The sequence below is a fragment of the Sarcophilus harrisii genome, chromosome 1 (genome assembly GCF_902635505.1).
Source record: "Sarcophilus harrisii chromosome 1, mSarHar1.11, whole genome shotgun sequence".
NCBI lineage: Eukaryota > Metazoa > Chordata > Mammalia > Dasyuromorphia > Dasyuridae > Sarcophilus > Sarcophilus harrisii.
The window spans coordinates 673,740,391-673,760,070 of NC_045426.1; the positions used below are offsets into that span (position 1 = coordinate 673,740,391).

The following is a 19,680-nucleotide window of genomic DNA, read 5'->3' on the forward strand; positions in this document are numbered from 1 at the left end:
GCTGCCGCATCTGGCCCGCAGCCGTAGTTTGAGGACCCCTGCTTTACACACAGTAACAGCAAGAATGTATGATGATCAATTATGAAAAATTAGGTTCTTCTCAGTGTTTCACTGATTCAAAGCAATCCCAATAGACTTTGGACAGAAAATGTTATCTGCATCCAGAAAAAAGAACTAAGGAGACAGAATGTAAATCAACCCATGCTATGTTCACTTCTTTTTTTCTGTTGTTGTTTTTTCCCTTCTCTCTCTTGTGGTTTTTCTCTTTTGTTCTGATTTTTTTTCTCCCAGCATGATTCATAAAGCATATGCCCTTCTTACCTTAAACCAGCCCAAGATCACAATGGCTTTTTGACAGCTATACCACACAGCCAAAGACCTACAAGTCTTTTTCAGAATTACTGCCAAAGAACTACTATTCCCCAATCTTGATCTGATGACTTGAAATTTACCCCACTGAATTTCATTTTATCATATTAGGCTTGCTGCTCCAACTTGTCAAGATCCTTTTGAATTCTGACATTGTCATCTACTGTTCTCCCTCCCAGGTCTGTGTCATCCACAAATGAGATGAAATGTGCCGTCTTGTGCCTTTATCTAAATCATTGATAAAAATATTGAACTGCACAGGGTCAAAAACAGATCCTTGAGCCATTCCACTGGAGATAACCTCCAGCTAACTGCATTGTAATCTAATTTTCTGTGAATAATTAGGTATTTAATACATGTCTGTTGCAAAGACAAAAGAATGGAGATATGCTCACCAAAACATACCAAGCCAAGTGATCATCTTGTCTAAGAAATGGCTAAGTGAATGTCAAAAGGACCCCAGAGTTGGGTTAAGAGAATCTCCATGAGGCAAGATTGTGGTCTGAATCTCCCCAAAGCTAACAATCTCAGGGTGCATTAATAGAAGTCTTGTTTCCAGATCCAAGATGGTAATAGCCTCATTGTACTGTGTTCCAGGGTACAACTGGAGCATTGCGTCTGGACACAGGTGTCACATTCAGTGAAGACAGTTCCAAAGTGGATGAATCCAGAAGGACAACCAGGAAGGCAGGGGAAGGAAGGCCAGAAAGGTAACCGAGAACTATACTATCAAGGGGGGATATTAGTCTAAAGAAAAAACCTGGGGTCAGAGAAAGAACAAGCAAATTATCTTCAGATGTCTGAAGAGCTATCCTGCACAAGAGCAATGAGCTTGTTTTCTGTGTGCTTCTGGAGGAACAAAGCAACACTAGTGACCATACATCACAGGAGTTCTGGCTTAACATAAAGAGCTTCCTAATATAGGAAAACTCATTGAAGGTACTTGAATTGAGTTGATGATCTTGTATGAGGGATTTTGCATCAGGTTTGGCACATGACCGTTCATGACTTTTTAGAACTCTTTCAGGACCCCTTCAACTCTGAGACTTGCATACAACTCAGGACCATTTAATGATTCTTTATAATGAGCTTCACAATGTCAAACTACATATGAGCTCCCTATGCCTTCTGGTTGTCTGGTTTCCCTTACATTCCTCAATGGCTGATCCATGGAATCTATGCTCAGCACTCACCCAATCTGCTCGATCAGCTCCCGGGCCTGTGTGATGATATTGGCTCCCGTGAAACAGACAATTCCTGCCATCTCCATGGAATACCATCGAGCCCTGTAAAGCAAACAGCCTGGCAATGAGGTCATGGAGGAAGAGGAGGAACATCTCTGCTGGAGAGTCAAAAGAGGTAAAAAAAAAAAAAAAAAAAAAAATCTGGGGGAAAAAACAAACTACTAATCTCTTAGTAGTGAGCAGAAAAGGTAAGACTCCTGATTCTAAGGTATAATGACCAATCTTCTCATGAGATTCACTTTTGTTTCTGTGGTGGTATTCAAAAAATAACTCTAATGACCAATCTTCTCATGAAATTCATTTTTGTTTCTGTGGTGGTATTCAAAAAAAAAACTCTGAGGCAAAGGAGCAGATTCTTTGAGGTCTCTACGCAAAGACAAGTCTCTAGAAAAGAGATGCCCTTTTCTCCTTGCTTTCCTGTGGATTTTGGATATGTCCCAAACTAGCATCACCTTTGCACTCATCCCAACCTGCTGGCTCGTCCTTCCAACACCCCCTATTTCTATGGATGACTCCATGAACATCCACATGTCAGTCATCCAAGCTCAAATCTTCAGTCATCTCTCAGAACATCACCTGGCAAGTCCTGCCAACTCTAGCTACACAGTAATCCTGGCATTCTCCCCATTTAATACATTTCTCCACACCAGGGCTCTTCCTCTTCACTGATGACTCCCTCTCTCCCCAGGACTGCCATTTAGGAATAATTGCAACTACATGTCACCTCACTCATCCCTGGACCTTCTTCAGAATCATTTTCCTTCTCTTCTGCTACTTCATGGGTACCCTCTATACCATCCCCAGGATCTCCTTTAGGTATTGCCTTCCCTCATCAGACTATAAACTCACTAAGAAGAGGAACTGTCTGCTTTCTGTCTTTGTATCCCTAGTACATAACACAACACTTGCCATGTAATCACTTTTATAAATCCTCTACTTACCTTTGCAATTGCTATAGTTGAGGTTGTTGGGAGTGGGGGGGGGGGGGGGGTTTCTCAGTTGCCACTTAGGACTTCATATTCCAATATTACAATCAGTAAACATTCCCTTTCTCTAATAATTCTCCCTAATAATATGTTGCAGACATCCCTACCAAATCATTCTTAATTAAAGTGCATCTCTAATGATGAATGGCAATATGGTCATATGGTCTCGCTAGATATGGAGCCACTAGACTCAAATTCCAATGCCAGTTCTGACACTATTCCATCTGGGCAAGTCCATCCTCTCCAAGGCCTACTTTCCTTGTCTGTTAAATGAAGGAGCTAGAATAGCTGCTTTCTTGGATTCTTTGGAGTTCTAAATCTATGATCCTATGATATCTACCTCACAAGGTTGCTTGGAGATGACGTATGTCAAGCACCAAACAAATCCTCAAGTGTTTTTATTATCTGATATTGCCCCTTGTTCAGAAATCTTTGCTGGTTCCCAAAGGTAGTAACTTCATTCTGTCTTTTTAGCCTTGTCCCCTCCTGTTTTACTATATTCCCAGACTCCAATCAAACTAGCCTACTTGTCATCTCTCAAAAAGGTCCTGAGCTTTTTCCTTGATACCCTGGCTCATTCTGCAATGTTCTCCTTCTTCCCATTTTTGCCTACTGGAATCCGAGCTATGCTCCAGTTGCACCTTCTGCAGGAAACCTTCCCTCATCTCCCCAAACCAGATGTCATCCTTCTTTACTGTGAACTTCCTCAGCACTTGTACCTCACTGATATCAGCTGTAAAGATTACAGCTTAAGATTATCAACTGTTAATGAGAAGAAAGGGAAAAGATAGGAAGCCTAATAATGAAGATAGGGGGAGCTCCATCAGCTGTATCTACATACCCTTTGCGCATCACATAGCCATAGAAAGAGTTGAGGATACACTTGTGAGCCAGCTGCAAGGAATCATACAAAATCTCCATGTTTTTACATCGCTTGACTTCAGCAGCATCTCCCATTTCCATGGCAGCAGACAGCTTCTTCTTCCATACCTGAATCAGGGACAGAGAAAAGTCATCCCTGAAAGCTCAATGAATTCTAAATCTTTGTTACTAATTATGTTAAATACATAAAAAGCAGAAGCACTCAAACTTAAGACCTCAATATACATTGGTATATTGGTACCTCCAGATAATAACAATAATGATGATGATGATGATAAAGCTAACATTTAATCAGTGTCCATTATGTGCTTGACACTATTAAGTACTTTACAAATATTGTCATATTTGATTACCACAATCACCTGGGAGGTAAGTGTTATTATCCCCATGATTACATATGAGGAAACTGAGGCAAACAGAAAATAACTGAATGAAATTCTCTCTCTCTAAAGATAATAGGAAAGGGGCAGCTAGGTGGTGCAGTGGATAGAGCGCCAGCCCCAAAGTCAGAAGGACCCGAGTTCAAATCTAGGCCTCAGACATTTAACACTTTCTAGCTATTTGACCCTGGGCAAGTCACTTAACTCCAAATGCCTCAGCAAAAAAATAAAAAATAAATAAAGATAATAGATCAAAAACATTCAACCATAAAAGCTTACACTGCAGGAACCCCTCACTAAGACAGGTTCATATCATACCCCTAATTGGGTGTGGGCTCAAAGCCCAAGGAACTGAAACTCACTGTCCATCTGAGCGTGGGCGTTTACGATAGACCTTTCAAGACTGAAGGATCCCACTCAGGGAAGAAAACCAGCCAAAAGTTTCTCGGCTCAGAAAGGGATGTTCACAGAGGGGACTCAGATGAGGTCTCTTCCAAACCCCCCACACACACAACCCACAACACTCCCAAGCAGGCCATGACTTCTTTACCTTATGGAGTCCTTTGAACTCATATCGTCGGTCACGGAAAGCTCGAACAGTGTCTACGTAGAAGGAGTTTTCCCGCTGGCAGATGGTGGTGAGACGTTCTTCCACTTTGGTGATGTGGATCTTCTTGTAAGCTTTCCGGCAATAATCTGTACCACAATGGAGACAAAGGACTTCCAGTGAGAGGACTTGTGTCTCCCTGGATCACCAGATCCCATGGTGAGAAGGGGCTGTTGGGTCCACGTTGTCTGAATGGGATTTTCCCAAAAGATTTAGACAACTGGAGCCAAATTAGAAACATACCACAGTAAGACAAATAAAATAGAGCCCAATTCTGCAGCAATATTGATAGAATATACATGCACTTAGGGCAATTTAAGGAAGAAGGTAGGATACACCATGACAGGTGCAGTTTAATTCATTTTAACATATTAAGAATGTTTGTCACTAATACATTGTTGGTGGAGTTGTAAACTGATGCAAACATTTTGGAGAGGAATATGGAACTGTGCCCAAATAGTTATCAAGCTGTGCATACCCTTTGATCCAGCAGTGTCTCTACTGGGCCTGTATCCCAAAAAGATCATAAAAAAGGGAAAAGGACCCAAATGGGCAAAAATGTTTGTAGCAGTCTTCGTTGTAGTGGCAAGAAACTGGCAACTGAGTGGATGCCCATCAGTTGAGGAATGGCTGAATAAATTATGATATATGAATGTTATGAAATATTATTTTCTGTAATAAACAATCTGCAGGATGATTTCAGAAAAGCCTGGAGAGACTTACATGAACTGATGCCAAGTGAAGTGAGCAGAATCAAGAGAACATTGTACATGGCAACAACACTTATGTGATGGTCTTCAACTCTTTTCAACAATAAGGTGACTCAGGGCAATTCCAATAATCTTATAATGGAAAGAGCCATCTGCATCCAGAGATAGGACTATGGGGACTGAATATGGATCACAACATAGTATTTTCACCATTTTTGTTGTTGGGTTTTTTTGCATGCTTTTTTTTCCTCATTTTTTTTTTCCCTTTTTGATCTGATTTTTCTTGTGCAGCATGATAAATGTGGAAATTATCTTTAAAAGAACTGTTCATGTTTAAGCTATATTGGGTTACTTGCTGTCTAGGGAGAGGGAGTGGGGGGGAATGGAGGGAGAAAAATTTGGAACACAAGGTTTTGCCTGAGTGAATACTGAAAACTATCTTTGCATTATTTTGAAAATAAAAAGCTTTATTATTATGATTTTTTAACTGTTTCCAATGCAGAAACCCTGATGAAGATCACCAACAGAGTACTTGCCTGCCAGTCGCTTCTTCTCATATTTAGCCTGCTCTTCTCGGGACAGCTCATGAAATGCCCGGGCTGGTTTGTCTGGGAACAATGGCGGAAACTTCTCTGATTCCAGCTGCTGCTGAATACGATGATACTCGCTGCGGCTGGCAGGCACTAGCAAGAGGACAAAGGTAAAAAAAAGACCAGAGGATATGAATCCTTTTAAAAGTAGCTGTGTTTAAAATGAGCAACTATCTGTCCAATGATGACCAGATACTCACTGAACTCTCCCCTCCACTGCCAGGTCATCCTTCGCTGACAATTAGCACCTGGTTTATTAAAGTCACAAGCAGCACACGTGGCCTCGTTCACTATGGCAGAAGGCTAGACATTAAAAAGAGAGACAGAATGAAAACTTTGATTAAACAAACTCCCAGCAATTCTAATAAGAGAAGCTTGTCCTCACCTGCAGCCTGTTAGTGAGGATAATATTGGGGTACATAGCACCCACATCCAGGTGGTATATGAGAGGACACTCAATTCGATTGGGAACATCCTTGAGGGAGGTCAGTTTGTTTTTAATTTCATCACACACCTACAGAAGGAGGAAAAGGAAATATAAATTGAAAATCAAAGCAGATAAGGTTGTTGTCTAGGGGTTATTCCTTTAAGGAACAACCAAAATTAGGATCAAAATCTGAATCAAAATTCAAATATAAGTTTTATTTCCATTATCCTTGGACAAAATTCAAAAAGCATTTAATACCAACTATCTGCAAAGGCCTGTGGTCAGGACCAATATCACAGACAATATGACAGCCTGTGTGATCAAGAAGCATAATCAAAAGGAGGCGTCAAGTATACCAATCCCTGGTCCATGTGAAAACTCTGATCAACACGGTATCTAATCCCAGCCTCCAGCCTGGTGAGACATAACTCTCTCAGTTCTCAGCCAAGATGAGGGATATGGACATCTTCAGATGTGAACTAATTTTGCTTGACTTGTTAGTTGTTACAAGAAGGAGCTTGGGGAATCCAACATAATAGATGGGGATGTGGAAAAAGAAGTGAATATCAACAAAACATATTGTTTAAATTGTACAGAAAGAATACTGTTTCTGCAGTGTAAAAGATGTATTAAAGAAGGATAAGAGGAAGCAAAAAGTCCAGTTAGAAGGTCACTGAATAGCTGAAGTAAGAATATCATTTTGATGAAATTTACTCGAAATAATAGTGGAAGCAAAAAAGGAGGATCCCATCTAACTTCAATCCTCTCCAAATTTCCATTGGAAGATAGTGTCTATAAAGCTTCATAAAAGGAAAAAGTGACAAATGCAGGGATCAAGAGCATGATGAAACAATGACCATCTGAACACACAAGAAGAACTAGACATTTAAAGCACGTTACTTCAGAAGTTTCTCAGACCTCCCCATCTTGTTTTCCCAAAGGGTCGTGGACTGTTACCTCTTGGAAGTTGGTAACCTGGTCAATGGGCACGTTCTCCTCTTCTTCAATAGCATGGCGCATGGTCTTCTCCACACGCTGCAGCAAGAAGTCAAAGGCTGCAGGATTCTAGCAGAGAGACAAGATGACACAATAACAGGAAGAAATATTACTGCACTGATCCTCAGCGCCTATGTTGTATGGCTGCCCTACATGGCTGATCCAGTTTTTTAAGACTATAACTCACATTACTTGTACACTCTGGAGCTCTCTCTACTGACAAAGGTCAAATGAATTAGCCTAAACTTTGTCTACAGGATCAATACACACATTATTTGGAAGAGCACCTTAAAAACTCCATATAGCAACTAGAAAATATGCTTTAATGTGTATGTAGTGCCAAAGAAATCAGCCACTTTTAGAAATGACCTATGAAAGCAATCTCCTGACGTTACAGTCATTCTGTGACTATGAGAATATGAATGTCTGGAGAACTGGGAAGTTATTGTCTTTCCTTGTATCCCCAGGGATTAGCACAGTGCCTAGCACACAGCAGGCACTAAATGCTTGACTACTTGACAATCCACATGTTATCTAGAATCCCTGCTGATCCCCAAAGAGGCACCAAGAAGGAAGGTTACTGCAACATAATGATCTTAATAAATGGCACCCTAAGTACTGTGGGATGGGCTCAAGAACGCCCTAAGAATGCAAGGGGTGGATGTCCAGAGAAGAAGGAAAAGTTACTATCTACACCATCCCACACTGGCTCCTGTCACCCACAAAGCAGGGACATGGACATCCAGACTCCCAAAGCAGCCAAGAGGAAAGCAAGGAGAGCAGAAAAGAGGTGCACCATTTTAAATCGGCAGGGAATGTCACTGCGGAAGACACCGGACTCCAGCGCCTCCACATGGCCCCCAACGTAAGTCTCTGAGTCCAATACGTGGCCATCTTCAGTCAGTTTGTTGAACTCCTGTTCTTGCTTGTTAGGAAAAACTATGTTGGCATGGAAAGCCTGGACCATCAACAAGGCCTCGCACAAGGTCCCCGAGCCCTTCCGCAGGACCTATGGGGAAAAACCAAAAGCCTTGAGAATGGAAGGACCCACAAGCCCACCAACCTGCCTCCAATGCAGCCCCTGCAATCATCACTAATGGGAGAATTCATTGTGGAGAAAGAGCCTGCCTTCCTCAACACCACAAGCAACAACTGCATGACTGACTGCCTCAGTCAGGATGGACACAAATACTCTGAGTAGCAGTACCCCTTGGACCAGTGCTATCAAAACAGAAATGAGAAGGCACTACACATATGTTCCCTGTGAAGGGAACTTTGGTGGGCTGCGTATTAGGAAAACACATATAAACATTATCTACATTTTGTTTTATTTTTATTTATCTTGATGTTTTCCAATTACATTTTAATCTAGTTCAGGTCACACTTAAAGAGTATTTGGTCCCCAAGAGGTCCATGAGCTACATATTGGGCACCTCTGTCCAGATCAGTTTTCTTGCTTCTAGCCCAGGCCTGTGTCCCTGAGAAGACAACTCCTGTGAAGAAGGAGCCAGAAGGTTATCCTCCCCAACTGCCAACCAACTGGTACTCACACGTGGGCAAGCCCACCTGGCTGAAGCAGCCAGAGAGATAGGAGGCAGCACATGTCAGGCAAGACCAACCATCACCACATCTTTACACATCTCCTCTCAGACTTGATGGATTCAGCCCAGGACCCTAAAACCAAGAGCCTTGGGAACAGCAATACTTCCAGCTTACTGCTTTCAACTCTCCTCCTGAGAAACAGTCCCTATGGCAGCCCAGCAGCTGCTCCTCCAGGTGCTACACACAGTTATTGACGACCCAAAGAAAAAAGTTCTCTACATTGTTCAAAGAGCTCAACATCAGAAACCGATAGGATTTTAATCCCTGCAAAAGACTATTAAAGAAGCATGACTTCCTGCTTTGCTGCTCTATTCTTAGAGACCATGGGACTTTTCCATCTGACTTACAGCTGAAACCTTCCAGAGGTGTGCTATCTCCTCTATTAGAATATGAGAGCAGGCTGGATGCTCCAGCTTCTCTATGTGCAAGAGCTTAACAGAGTTTTACAATTAAGTGATTTATTCATTGACTCACTGATGTCATTGAGGGCTCTAGATTCTCTTTTTTACTTAAGATCTTTATTGTCCTAGGTAGATGAAGTTCCCTGAAGGGATGTAGCAAGACTCATCTTCCATAATGACTACTATCCCATCACCACAGCTTTCTCCATTAGGAAGCTCTCTATATTGTCTCATACAGAAGTCTCATTGGATATCACTAATACAGATACACACCAAGGGCAAAGGTTGCACTAACCTCATCTGGTTCCATGGGGATAATGGTGCAGAGAGCAAAGATGAAGGGATGGACATACTTCATATACATGTAATAAGTAGCAACAGCATCCGATACTGAATATGTAGCTAGTGTCTGAGAAGAAAAGTGAAAGAACCCAAATTAAATGTGGCTATATACAGTAACAAACTCAAAGAAAATCTAAAATATTGGTGAATAACTAGCAATATAGAAGGAGGCCATATAGAATTAAGTTTCTGGCCACTTGAGGTAAGCTGGAGCATTCACAACAGTAAATGTCAAATTAGGAAAAGCAGCCCTCCTAAGTGGCAAGATACCAGTACTCAATGCTCTTCTTTTTTTTTTAAATAGCTTTTTTATTTACATGTTATATGCATGGGTAATTTTACAGCATTGACAATTGCCAAACTTTTTGTTCCAATTTTTCCCCTCCTCTCCACCCCCTCCCCTAGATGGCAGGATGACCAATACATGTTAAATATATTAAAGTATAAATTAAATACAAATTAGGTATACATGTCAAAACTGTTATTTTGCTGTACAAAAAGAATTGGACTCTGAAATATTGTACAATTTGCCTGTGAAAGAAATCAAAAATGCAGGCGGGCAAAAACATAGGGATTGGGAATTCAATGTAATGGTTCTTAGTCATCTCCCAGAGTTCTTTCGCTGGGTGTAGCTGGTTCAGTTCATTACTGCTCCATTAGAACTGATTTGGTTCATCTCATTGCTGAAGATGACCAGGTCCATCAGGATTGATCATCATATAGTATTGTTGCTGAAGTATATAATGATCTCCTGGTTCTGCTCATTTCACTCAACATCAGTTCATGTAAGTCTCTCCAGACCTTTCTGAAATAGTCCTATTGGTCATTTCTTACCGAACAATAATATTCTATAATATTTATATATCATAATTTATTCAGCCATTCTCCAATTAATGGGCATCTACTCAGATTCCAGTTTCTGGCATACAAAGAGGGCTGCCACAAACATTCTTGCACATACAGGTCTCTTTCCCTTCTTTAAGATCTCTTTGGGATATAAGTCCAGTAGTAACACTGCTGGATCAAAGGGTATGCACAGTTTGATAACTTTTTGAGAATAGTTCCAAATTGCTTTCCAGAATGGTTGGATGTATTCACAATTCCTCCAACAATGTATTAGTGTCCCTGTTTTCCCACATCTCCTCCAACATTCCGCATTATCTTTCCCTTTCATTCTAGCCAGTCTGACAGGTGTGTAGTGGTATCTCAGAGTTGTCTTAACTTGCAATGCTCCTTCTTTTAAGTGGTATATTCACTGTCCATCTTCCTCAAAGACCCAGGGCACTTGCTATCTAATGGTCCACAAAAGCCATGGGGGTCAATGGTACCTGAGGCTCCTCAGTGGCCATTCGACACATATCCTCAGGGTCCAACTCCACAGGGTCATACCCTAGCTTGGCTTTGGCTGCAGCTTTAAGGTTGTGGCTGCCCACTGGAAGGTAACTGTCCCTCTTTACCCATCTGGAAATGAAAAGAATAAAGACAAAAGATCCTTACTGTGTATCAAGAAGAGTTAACAAAGACAAGCAAAACGTAGGCAGCCCCCGCCTCCCCCCAAGGGTGTAACTGCTTATGAGAACTGCATAATTCAGTGAAGAAAACAAGGGATTTGGAATCAAAGGACCTGGATTAAAATCCTGCCTTTGCCATTTACTATCTCTATAACCTTTGGCAAAATACTTCATTTACCGTGGCAGGCTTTACTACACTCTTCTATAGCATGAGAGCAGTTGGCTTAGGAGGCCTCTCAGGTAGGTGCCTCCTAGATCCAACTCCCATGATCCTTGTGGCTGGTAGGACTTCCTACTCTGACTCAGTCTCATCCAACCAAGAATGCTACAGCTTGGTAGTGTGAGCACAGCACCACAAGTCCCTTGGAGGGAAGAAGCACTGCAGCACCCACCTGAGACAGTCCATGTGGATGCACTGAGAGGACTTGTACTCCCCTTGACTATCCTTTTGGAATCCAATCTCCTGATGCATACTCAGTCCATGAACTGCTGCCCTGGCTTCCACAAATGGCCTAGAGCAAGATGGAAAGGAATAAAACAAAGCAAACAGGGAAGGATGACAGTAGAGAATGTAAAGGGCTGAAACTCTTGAGTTGATGCACTGAGGTTGGACAACCGAGCACTTAAGGCTAATTACCAATTGGACAGTACTCTATTAGCATGTGCTTGGAAAATGGCCCTTCCCACTATTCTGTGCTGGCTCGATAATTGGTGTATACAGAGAATTGTGGGAGGGACTAGGGGGTGGAGTAAGACTAGCCAGAGTCACTTTTGGACAGGAGACAAAGCGGAGAGGTCGTGGAGATCCTGCGTCCAACCAATTAAATTTCTACCCCTACAGACCAATAATAAAGACCAAGGACGTTTGCTTATCCCGACTCTGGCTGATTCTAAGGTATCCAGGGTACTAACTCGGTCTTCACAAGAGTATACTCTCTCGTGTATCCCCTTTAATGCCATAATGCCAAAGGAAGACTGCAAAGAAACAATGCACTAAGATCCAGTTAGGTTCCTACCCTCTCACAAATTGGGTGATCTTCAATAGGGAAATGATCTGTACTCTATCTTGCTCAGAGAGTTAAACTGTTGTAGAATCATAAAATGCTAAATAACCATGAATTTTTATTAAATTAGGGCAAATAAGTAGTACCAAAGTGCATGGAGGGCCAGAGCTGGAGTCATGAGTTTCCTGAGTTCAAATGTGGCCTCAGACACTTCTTAGGTGGGTGACTGTAAGGCAAGACACTTTACCCTGCTTGCCTCAGTTTCCCCAGCTGTAAAATGAGCTAGAAAAGAAAATGGCAAACTGCTCCATTATCTTTGCCAAGAAGATCCCAAATGCGGTCACAAAGAGTCATATATGACTGAAAACAATTGTATAAAAATTATTACATTATTACTACTACTGTATCAAAAGGAAATGCTTACAATCAACTCTGTGAACAAGATAAATGCCAAATACTATCTCTCTTCATCTTATAAAGAATGACAAACTCAAGGATCCAGAATGATGGAACTTTCCTAGAGTATGAATTGCAAAAATTGCAGCAATTACTGTCTCTTTTTCACTTTATCACAAGTTCCTTGGGAAGAGAGAGTGCCCTCTTATCAGAATGGAATATACTGAGCAGCATAGCCATTCAGTCAAGAAAACCCCTCTACCCCAATTCTTAGCTCTTCATAACTGTCAGTGAAACTTTAAGCTTTTACACTTACCAATCAAAAAAGTCACCATTATAGGTCACCATGATGGTAGGTTTGGTTTCCTGAACATGTTCAAACCACCTCTGAATTAAATGAGCCTAAAATCAGTAAAAGGATATAATGGTCAATAGCTTTGTCTATCTTTTAAGACCTATTTGCTACATTTTTATTGGCTTAAACACTCCTTGGCAGAAGAAACCTGACCTCTCTCCTACTATTATCTACAAAATATCCAGATCCCATCACTAAATCCAGATTCTAGGCACTAAAAGGCCCAGGAGAGTTTTCCCATTAAACTCCCTACTGATAGTTTCCATCTTTTTGTCTGTGGACTAACATTCTTTCGAGAAGGAAATGAGAGCCCCTGTTACATCGAGGTCCTCCCATCCACTGATTCCTTTGCAATAGTAATGAGCTAGGACCTTCAACCAATCCTAATTCCAAGACAAGGGACATGGTCACTCACATCACAGATGAACAAAGAATCATCAATTACCTATGGATGATAGTGTTAAGATCATCAGGATTTAACATTTGTATTATCAAATGTTCTGCTTTCTGGCCCACCAAGCCTAGTGCTGCACATTCCCTCGCCAGACCTTCAGGCAAGGTCATCTGCCCTACTAATTAGGATTGGTCCTAATCACCCAACTTTATATGTTGTCTCCCCAATTTAGGAAAGTTCTCCTTGAGAACAGAGACAATCTTGTTTTTCTCTTTTTGTATCCCCACTGCTTAGTACATAGTTAAGTATTTTTAAAATGTTATTCCATTCATTTATTCCTGGAAAAATCTAACATCAATCCCTCCCGTGACGGGTTAATACCTTTATTTTCAACTAAGTTCAATGAGGTACAATGTTAATTCATGACAAAAAAAAATAGCAGCAAATTAGTGGCTTCTTTCAAAACACTCTTTGGGGGCAGGGAGAGCTCCCTAGGAATGAGAAAGAACTGATAACTTCTCTTAAGAAGAACATGAGGGGCAGCTAGCTGGCATAGTGGATAGAGTACTCCAGCCCTCAAGTCAGGAGGACCTGAGATCAAATCTGCCTCAGACACTTAACATTTCCCAGTTGTGTGACCCCGGGTAAGTCACTTAACCCCAATTGCCTCAGTCAAAAAAAAAAAAAAAAAAAACATGCATACCTCATCAGGTTCATTGAAAACACAAAAGGGTCCCTCATATTCTGGTTTAGGGGTGAATTCAAAATCTTCAATGTCCTCAGAGACAATCTCCCTGTTGGTGATCAGGTATCCCTAATGAAGTTGGGTAGAAACCTGTAGTTAAAAATAGTACTAACAGAAACACAAATAAAAACCAAATCACTCCATCAAAATGTGGCTGACCATCCCTCCTACATATAACTTTAATGGTCATTCTGTGACGTCCTATCCTCTGAAAGAAGAAACATATTAAGATTCAAGTTCTAAGATTAGAAGGCACTCCCTAATCTTCCCACGCTGTTTAGGAAGTTGTAACCAATATGACTAGAGATGATGAATGACTTCTCAGCTTATATTCTGACTTAGATTTCAAATGCTGGACCAGGCACTCACCTGACCATCTACCATGTAAGAGATCATCATAATCTGGTCAGTCTCTGCATCTGGGAACTTGAGAGGCAGTTTGGTTGTTTCAATGTCAAATGCCAAAACTACAGGATCCTGAAAGTAACAAAAGATACAGCAGGTTCAGTGGCAATCTAGCTGGCCTTCTTTAGGATAATAACACTTCCATTTCTGAGAGAAGGGAAGCCCAAGGCTTTTCTTTCTTGGTCCCAAGGCATATAGATCCGTAATGCTCCTTCTGACCCTTGTCCTCTCAAACACAATTCACTGGTGGATTTTTGTCCCCAGATTCCAGTCCAAAGGTATTAGAAATGGCCAATATGGGCTCCCTTGTCTAATTGCACAGGTATAAATCATTACAGTCAAAAAGATGATGATACTTAAAAGTCATTTCTGTAAAATGAAATGGTTTCAAGTCAGTTCCTGATGGAAAAGTACATGAACGATTGATTAGCTCTCCTTTGCCCCCTTGTGGCAAACATCCCAAACCACCAACACTCAATTCTACTCTGAGTAAAGGGCATGAGGTCCTATGGAAAGAGCTTGTCATAACTTCAGCTAAGAAAGTATCAGTATTACTTACAGGTCGTTCAACAAGGTCATCTCGTCGGGTGATTTCAATGGGAAGGGAACTGCCCCGGTACCGGACATTATACCAATGAGCCTATAAGGAGGACCAAAAAAGATAGCTCATGTTAAATAAGAAGTTCTACACTTCAGTTCACATACTCAGTTTCACTTCAGCATTTCCTTGACATCAAGGTCTTCTTCCCAAAGCAAGCACCACTCAAGCTTGGTACTCACCACATGGATCTTCAGGTCAATGGACAAACGAATGTGGTAAGGAACATCATACTCTCGCATGTCAACAACATTGTCCAACTGGTCAGCGATCTTCTTAGAGGCCCCCTCTTCATCAGTAGTTACACTACCGCCCATCAATGCACTCCACAAAAAAGGAAAAATAATTATTAATTCCTCTAATCCAGGTTGCACACTTATAGAGATGAAAACAGAAAAGTTGGTACTATGAATACAAAAATCAAAATTAATTGAGTTCATCAAGATGGTCCTTAAGAATATGAAATTCTAAGACTTACAAATAAGAGTTCACAAATGTGAACTGTGCCAATAAAGAGTCAGGTCTGAGTTCCTGGAGAGAAGGAGTCTATTCCCCCAACTACACCCTACTACTATTTACTATGTGTTCCTCTGTTATTTCATAAGAACTGGAAACTGCTGACACTAGATTTCACACTCACTGTTTTTATATGCTTTTATATGCTAAACAGAAGGTTTAAGAAGTGATCAATGATTAGAGCATTCTAAAAATCCATCTTCAGAATATGTGAAAGTTATAAGAGGCTTCAGTATTTCAGACTAGCTTGCCTTCTGTCTAAAGTGAGATGTTTCTTCTTCTAGTAGTAGTAGTAGTAGTAGTAGTAGTAGTAGTAGTAGTAGTAGTAGTAGTAGTACTTCTACTTCCTTTACTATTCTTTCTCCTGCACCTTCTAGTTTCAGTTTTTACACATCAGGTTTTTCATAATTAATATTTTCTAAACATCTAAAACTGATAAAAATCATAAAATATACTTGTGACTTAAAATCAACTTCGGAATGGAATCAATCCACAAACACTTCCTTTAGTAAGACATAAGGTATACTTTACTCCCTAAATCAAGATTAAAAAAAAAAAATTATTGGTCCACTGAACATATGAAATATATTAGCACTTGTTCTGATTTCTTAAAGATATTTCAACCAAATGAAGCCTGACATCATGCTGAAAGTGCTGCTCCATAAGAACACATACTTACTTCATTAGGATCAGAAAAATGGAATGGATATCGTCTAGGACATTGCAATTGTTCTGTTTGCAGCTTACCTAGACAACATAGCTGTATAGGTATCACTGGTGTTATCCCGCTCTCGATTCTTCTTCACAGCTGGGGAAATCTCCTTCCTCACTTTTACAAGATCATCCACAGTGTTGAAAGAAAGTTTGATATAATTTCGCTTCAAGCCCACCAAGTGATTTGACTATGAAATGAAAATAAATCTTGTTAATAAATGCAAGAAGAGATTATACTAATGAATGAAGGAGACCAAGAGTGACTATAATACAACAAAGTCAAATGGAAACTAGCTCAAAGAACATGGGAGTTCTTGAGCACCTTGACTGAGAGAACACTTTAAATTAAATCAAGCCAAGGTCCTTTGATGATTCTCCAGTTCCAACCCTCACTGTTCCCCAGTCCACAAAACAGCAAACTAACTCATTTCCTAAGTTTCTTCCAGTCTCGTACATGAAACACTTACCAAGTCCAGATCTTCTTTGGGAACAGTCTCCAATTTAGCAATTTTCCCCTGAAACTTCTTAGAGAGAAAAGATGACACTTCTCGCTCACAACCCTACAATGAGATCAGAAATTGAGCTCTTCCCTTTAAAACGTAATGCATCTCCTGACTTTCCACTCTATAAACCTTTTTTTTCCAGATTCCAAGGCCCACTACAAAGTAATGCACAGATCACATAAATCAGGATTCAACAAAATACACATATTTACCTTCCTTGTTGCTATGTAGAAATATGGCTTATAAGTCAGTGCCACCTGGAAAAGAACAAGAGTCATCACAACTCATCCAAGCAAGAATTTTAAAAAGGGAAGAAAGGAGGGCAGGTGTTCTTTTCAGCATTCCTTGGCAGCAGCAAAGGATGTACTACTATTCTTAATACTATAATAAAGCACAGAGAGGATAACACAAGGCCCCCAATCAGAAGTTAATGTAAAGAATAGAGTAAGTTTTTATTAAGCATTTACTATGTATCAGGCATTTTATTAAGCACTTTGTAAATATCTCATTTAATGGTGGAGAAGTTAAAGAACAAACAACTAGGAAACTTTCTTTTGTAGCAGAGTTTGAAAGTCAATCATCTTCACATGAGATAGTTACTCTTCAGCCTGCTACTGGACTGGTTACCACTTTTATTCTTATCCTCTTGAGTTCTTAAGTAATCCAAAGGTACATTTAAACATTTCCTTATGAATTTTTAAAATTGCAACAACTTTCTCATTTAAAAAATTAGCTCTGAGCCCTTAGTCCATGTTATTAAATATTATTTATTACACTGGAGAAAATATTTTTTTTATAAACAAGTCCCACTATATATCAAAGTTTCTAATCTCCGAAGCTTAAAAATTATCAACATTTTGCTACAAAATTTTTTAAACAATATAATTACTGGTCAAAGAGGTAAATACTTATTTATAATGTTTTAGTTATAAGAAACATCACAGTTATAATCACACATCCTACCCATCACTGTTATTTACTCTTTACTTCTCTGCACTTCTGGAACACAGTCCTACTATTAAGAAGCCAAGATTGTAGGCAAGTCTCTTAAAAATCTTCTTGTTTATTTGCAATATAAAGATTAAATTCAATCCTTTCACAGAATAAGTTTTTTTCCCTCTGTCTTCTCACTCTTTTGCTTCAACCTTGTCAGGGAGAATTGCTTCACAGATGGTTATTAAATCTCAATCTATATGCAAACAGCAATTAAATTCTCCACTACCTCACAGACTCCTCAAGATCAAGTATCACCCACTGACTTTCTCAAGAAATTACAAACCATTACTTATTAAGGTTTAACCTTAATTAACCTCTGTATATGGCCATTGGAGTTGATGTTACCTAATTCAAATAACAAAGCCAATTAAAATCACATTATAATTATTTAAACTTTTCAAATGACTTTCAACATAAGGTTTGTCAGTGCTCTTCTAGGCTCATATTGAACATAAAGAGCAAAGCAAAACAGAAAGGAAATTCAGAAGCCATCTGTTCCAATCCACTTATTTTCAGATGAGGAAACTGAGTCCCAGGGAGGATCTTAAACCAAGATCTTGCATCAGAACCTGGATACATAAAGAATGACAGGTGAGGATGAGGAGATTTGGGGATTATGTTTTCTCACTCTGCTACAGGTGGAAGTGCATTGATTCCTATAACTCCTACATTACAGAATTTCAGAGGCAGAAGGCACTTCAAAGACCAACTTCTAACTGAAAAGCTATCTTTGCCAAGTGATCATCCACTTTCTGCTTCAACACCTCTAATAATAGAGAACCTGCTAACTCTTTTACTCAGGGGAAAATCTTATGAAATTGGTAGTAACTAGATTCCTCTTGGTTCAGGCAAAACTTGCCAAAACACCAAGAAGTACTTAGATTACTCATGAGAGAGATCCCCTTACCTTAAATCGGCTGCCATCATCTTGGATGAAGTAGTAATCCACTGCACTGACCAAACGCTTATCTTCATCTAAAATCTCAGTCTAAAAAGAGAAGACAGCAGGCTACATTGATCACAAAGTCTTCTTGACAAATCCAAGCCCTTTCTATAGAATATTAACAGCTCCTTTTTATCAAAAGTGCTTTTTACTTTTAAACAGGGTCACCTACTACCTGTTTCTGTTACCAGGGCAAGAAATACTAAGTAGCAATGACAGCTGACAGGTACATAGCCTCATTAGGTTACAATAACTTTATGGAACAATGAGGTGGCTTTGTGGGTAAAGCTCTGGGCCTAGAGTCAGGAAGACCTAATTCAAATCTGGCCTCAGACACTCACCAACTATGTCACTTAATAAATCACATAATTTTTCACAGAAGAAAAAAATGACAAACCACTCCAATATCTTAACCCCAAAGGCAGTACAGTTCACAAGGTCACAAAGTGTTGAGTACAATTGAATATAAACTTTAAAAAAATTATTTCATTTGATTTTCACAAATAAACATTACCGTTATTATTACTACTGTTTCATCAGAAAACCCGAGTGCCAGAGAAATCAGACTCATGGTTAGATAACTAATAAGCACTGGAGACAGGACCAGAAACATAAAGAGTTACTATTTCCCCTTCACTTGCTAGGAGATAATGACTGATCACTCTTCAATCCAGGATTAACACCTTTCCATTTCCCAATACACATCATGTTACCTCTCCCAACAGCACATAGAGTAGATGTCCCTAAGCTAGAAATAATGTAATGAGAAGAGAAAACCAAGGTGCTTACCGGGTGCATGTTGATTAGCCAGCCAGTCTTCTCTTCTGGCTCCTGTAGTCTTTCAAAACCAAATCTTGCATCCATCTTGTCCGTCCACTGACTCCGCTCCAATCGCTTGAGAGCAGAGAGTGAAGTAGAGGAAGAGCCATCATCCCTGTGTAGAAGAATGGAAAATCTATCCTCTATGTTTGAAGATAACATCAACACACTAGACCCAGACATAGCAAAAATCCTGTTATATGTGAATTAAATTTCTTGGTTGTAGAATACATAATATAGAGCAT

General features: G+C 40.0%; 1 protein-coding gene across 3 annotated transcripts in view; it reads right to left on the reverse strand.

The window, feature by feature from the left end:
* POLE (DNA polymerase epsilon, catalytic subunit) overlaps positions 1-19,680 on the reverse strand; it is a 62,427-nt gene that overhangs the window by 37,275 nt on the left and 5,472 nt on the right. For all 3 annotated transcript variants that reach the window (XR_004232439.1, XM_031955515.1, XM_003760915.4), the window contains exons 2-22: positions 19,406-19,550; positions 18,581-18,661; positions 16,890-16,934; positions 16,642-16,734; positions 16,208-16,362; positions 15,127-15,268; positions 14,906-14,986; positions 14,311-14,418; positions 13,900-14,010; positions 12,764-12,849; positions 11,440-11,559; positions 10,865-10,997; positions 9,490-9,603; positions 7,988-8,200; positions 7,153-7,260; positions 6,154-6,282; positions 5,969-6,071; positions 5,715-5,861; positions 4,412-4,557; positions 3,441-3,589; positions 1,563-1,655 (exon numbers count right to left, since the gene is read on the reverse strand). Coding sequence is in view for 2 of the 3 variants with exons in the window: in XM_031955515.1 (XP_031811375.1) it covers positions 1,563-1,655; positions 3,441-3,589; positions 4,412-4,557; positions 5,715-5,861; positions 5,969-6,071; positions 6,154-6,282; positions 7,153-7,260; positions 7,988-8,200; positions 9,490-9,603; positions 10,865-10,997; positions 11,440-11,559; positions 12,764-12,849; positions 13,900-14,010; positions 14,311-14,418; positions 14,906-14,986; positions 15,127-15,268; positions 16,208-16,362; positions 16,642-16,734; positions 16,890-16,934; positions 18,581-18,661; positions 19,406-19,550 (2,502 nt within the window). In the remaining variant the exon portion in view is untranslated. The remainder of the gene's footprint in view (positions 1-1,562; positions 1,656-3,440; positions 3,590-4,411; positions 4,558-5,714; positions 5,862-5,968; positions 6,072-6,153; positions 6,283-7,152; positions 7,261-7,987; positions 8,201-9,489; positions 9,604-10,864; positions 10,998-11,439; positions 11,560-12,763; positions 12,850-13,899; positions 14,011-14,310; positions 14,419-14,905; positions 14,987-15,126; positions 15,269-16,207; positions 16,363-16,641; positions 16,735-16,889; positions 16,935-18,580; positions 18,662-19,405; positions 19,551-19,680) is intronic.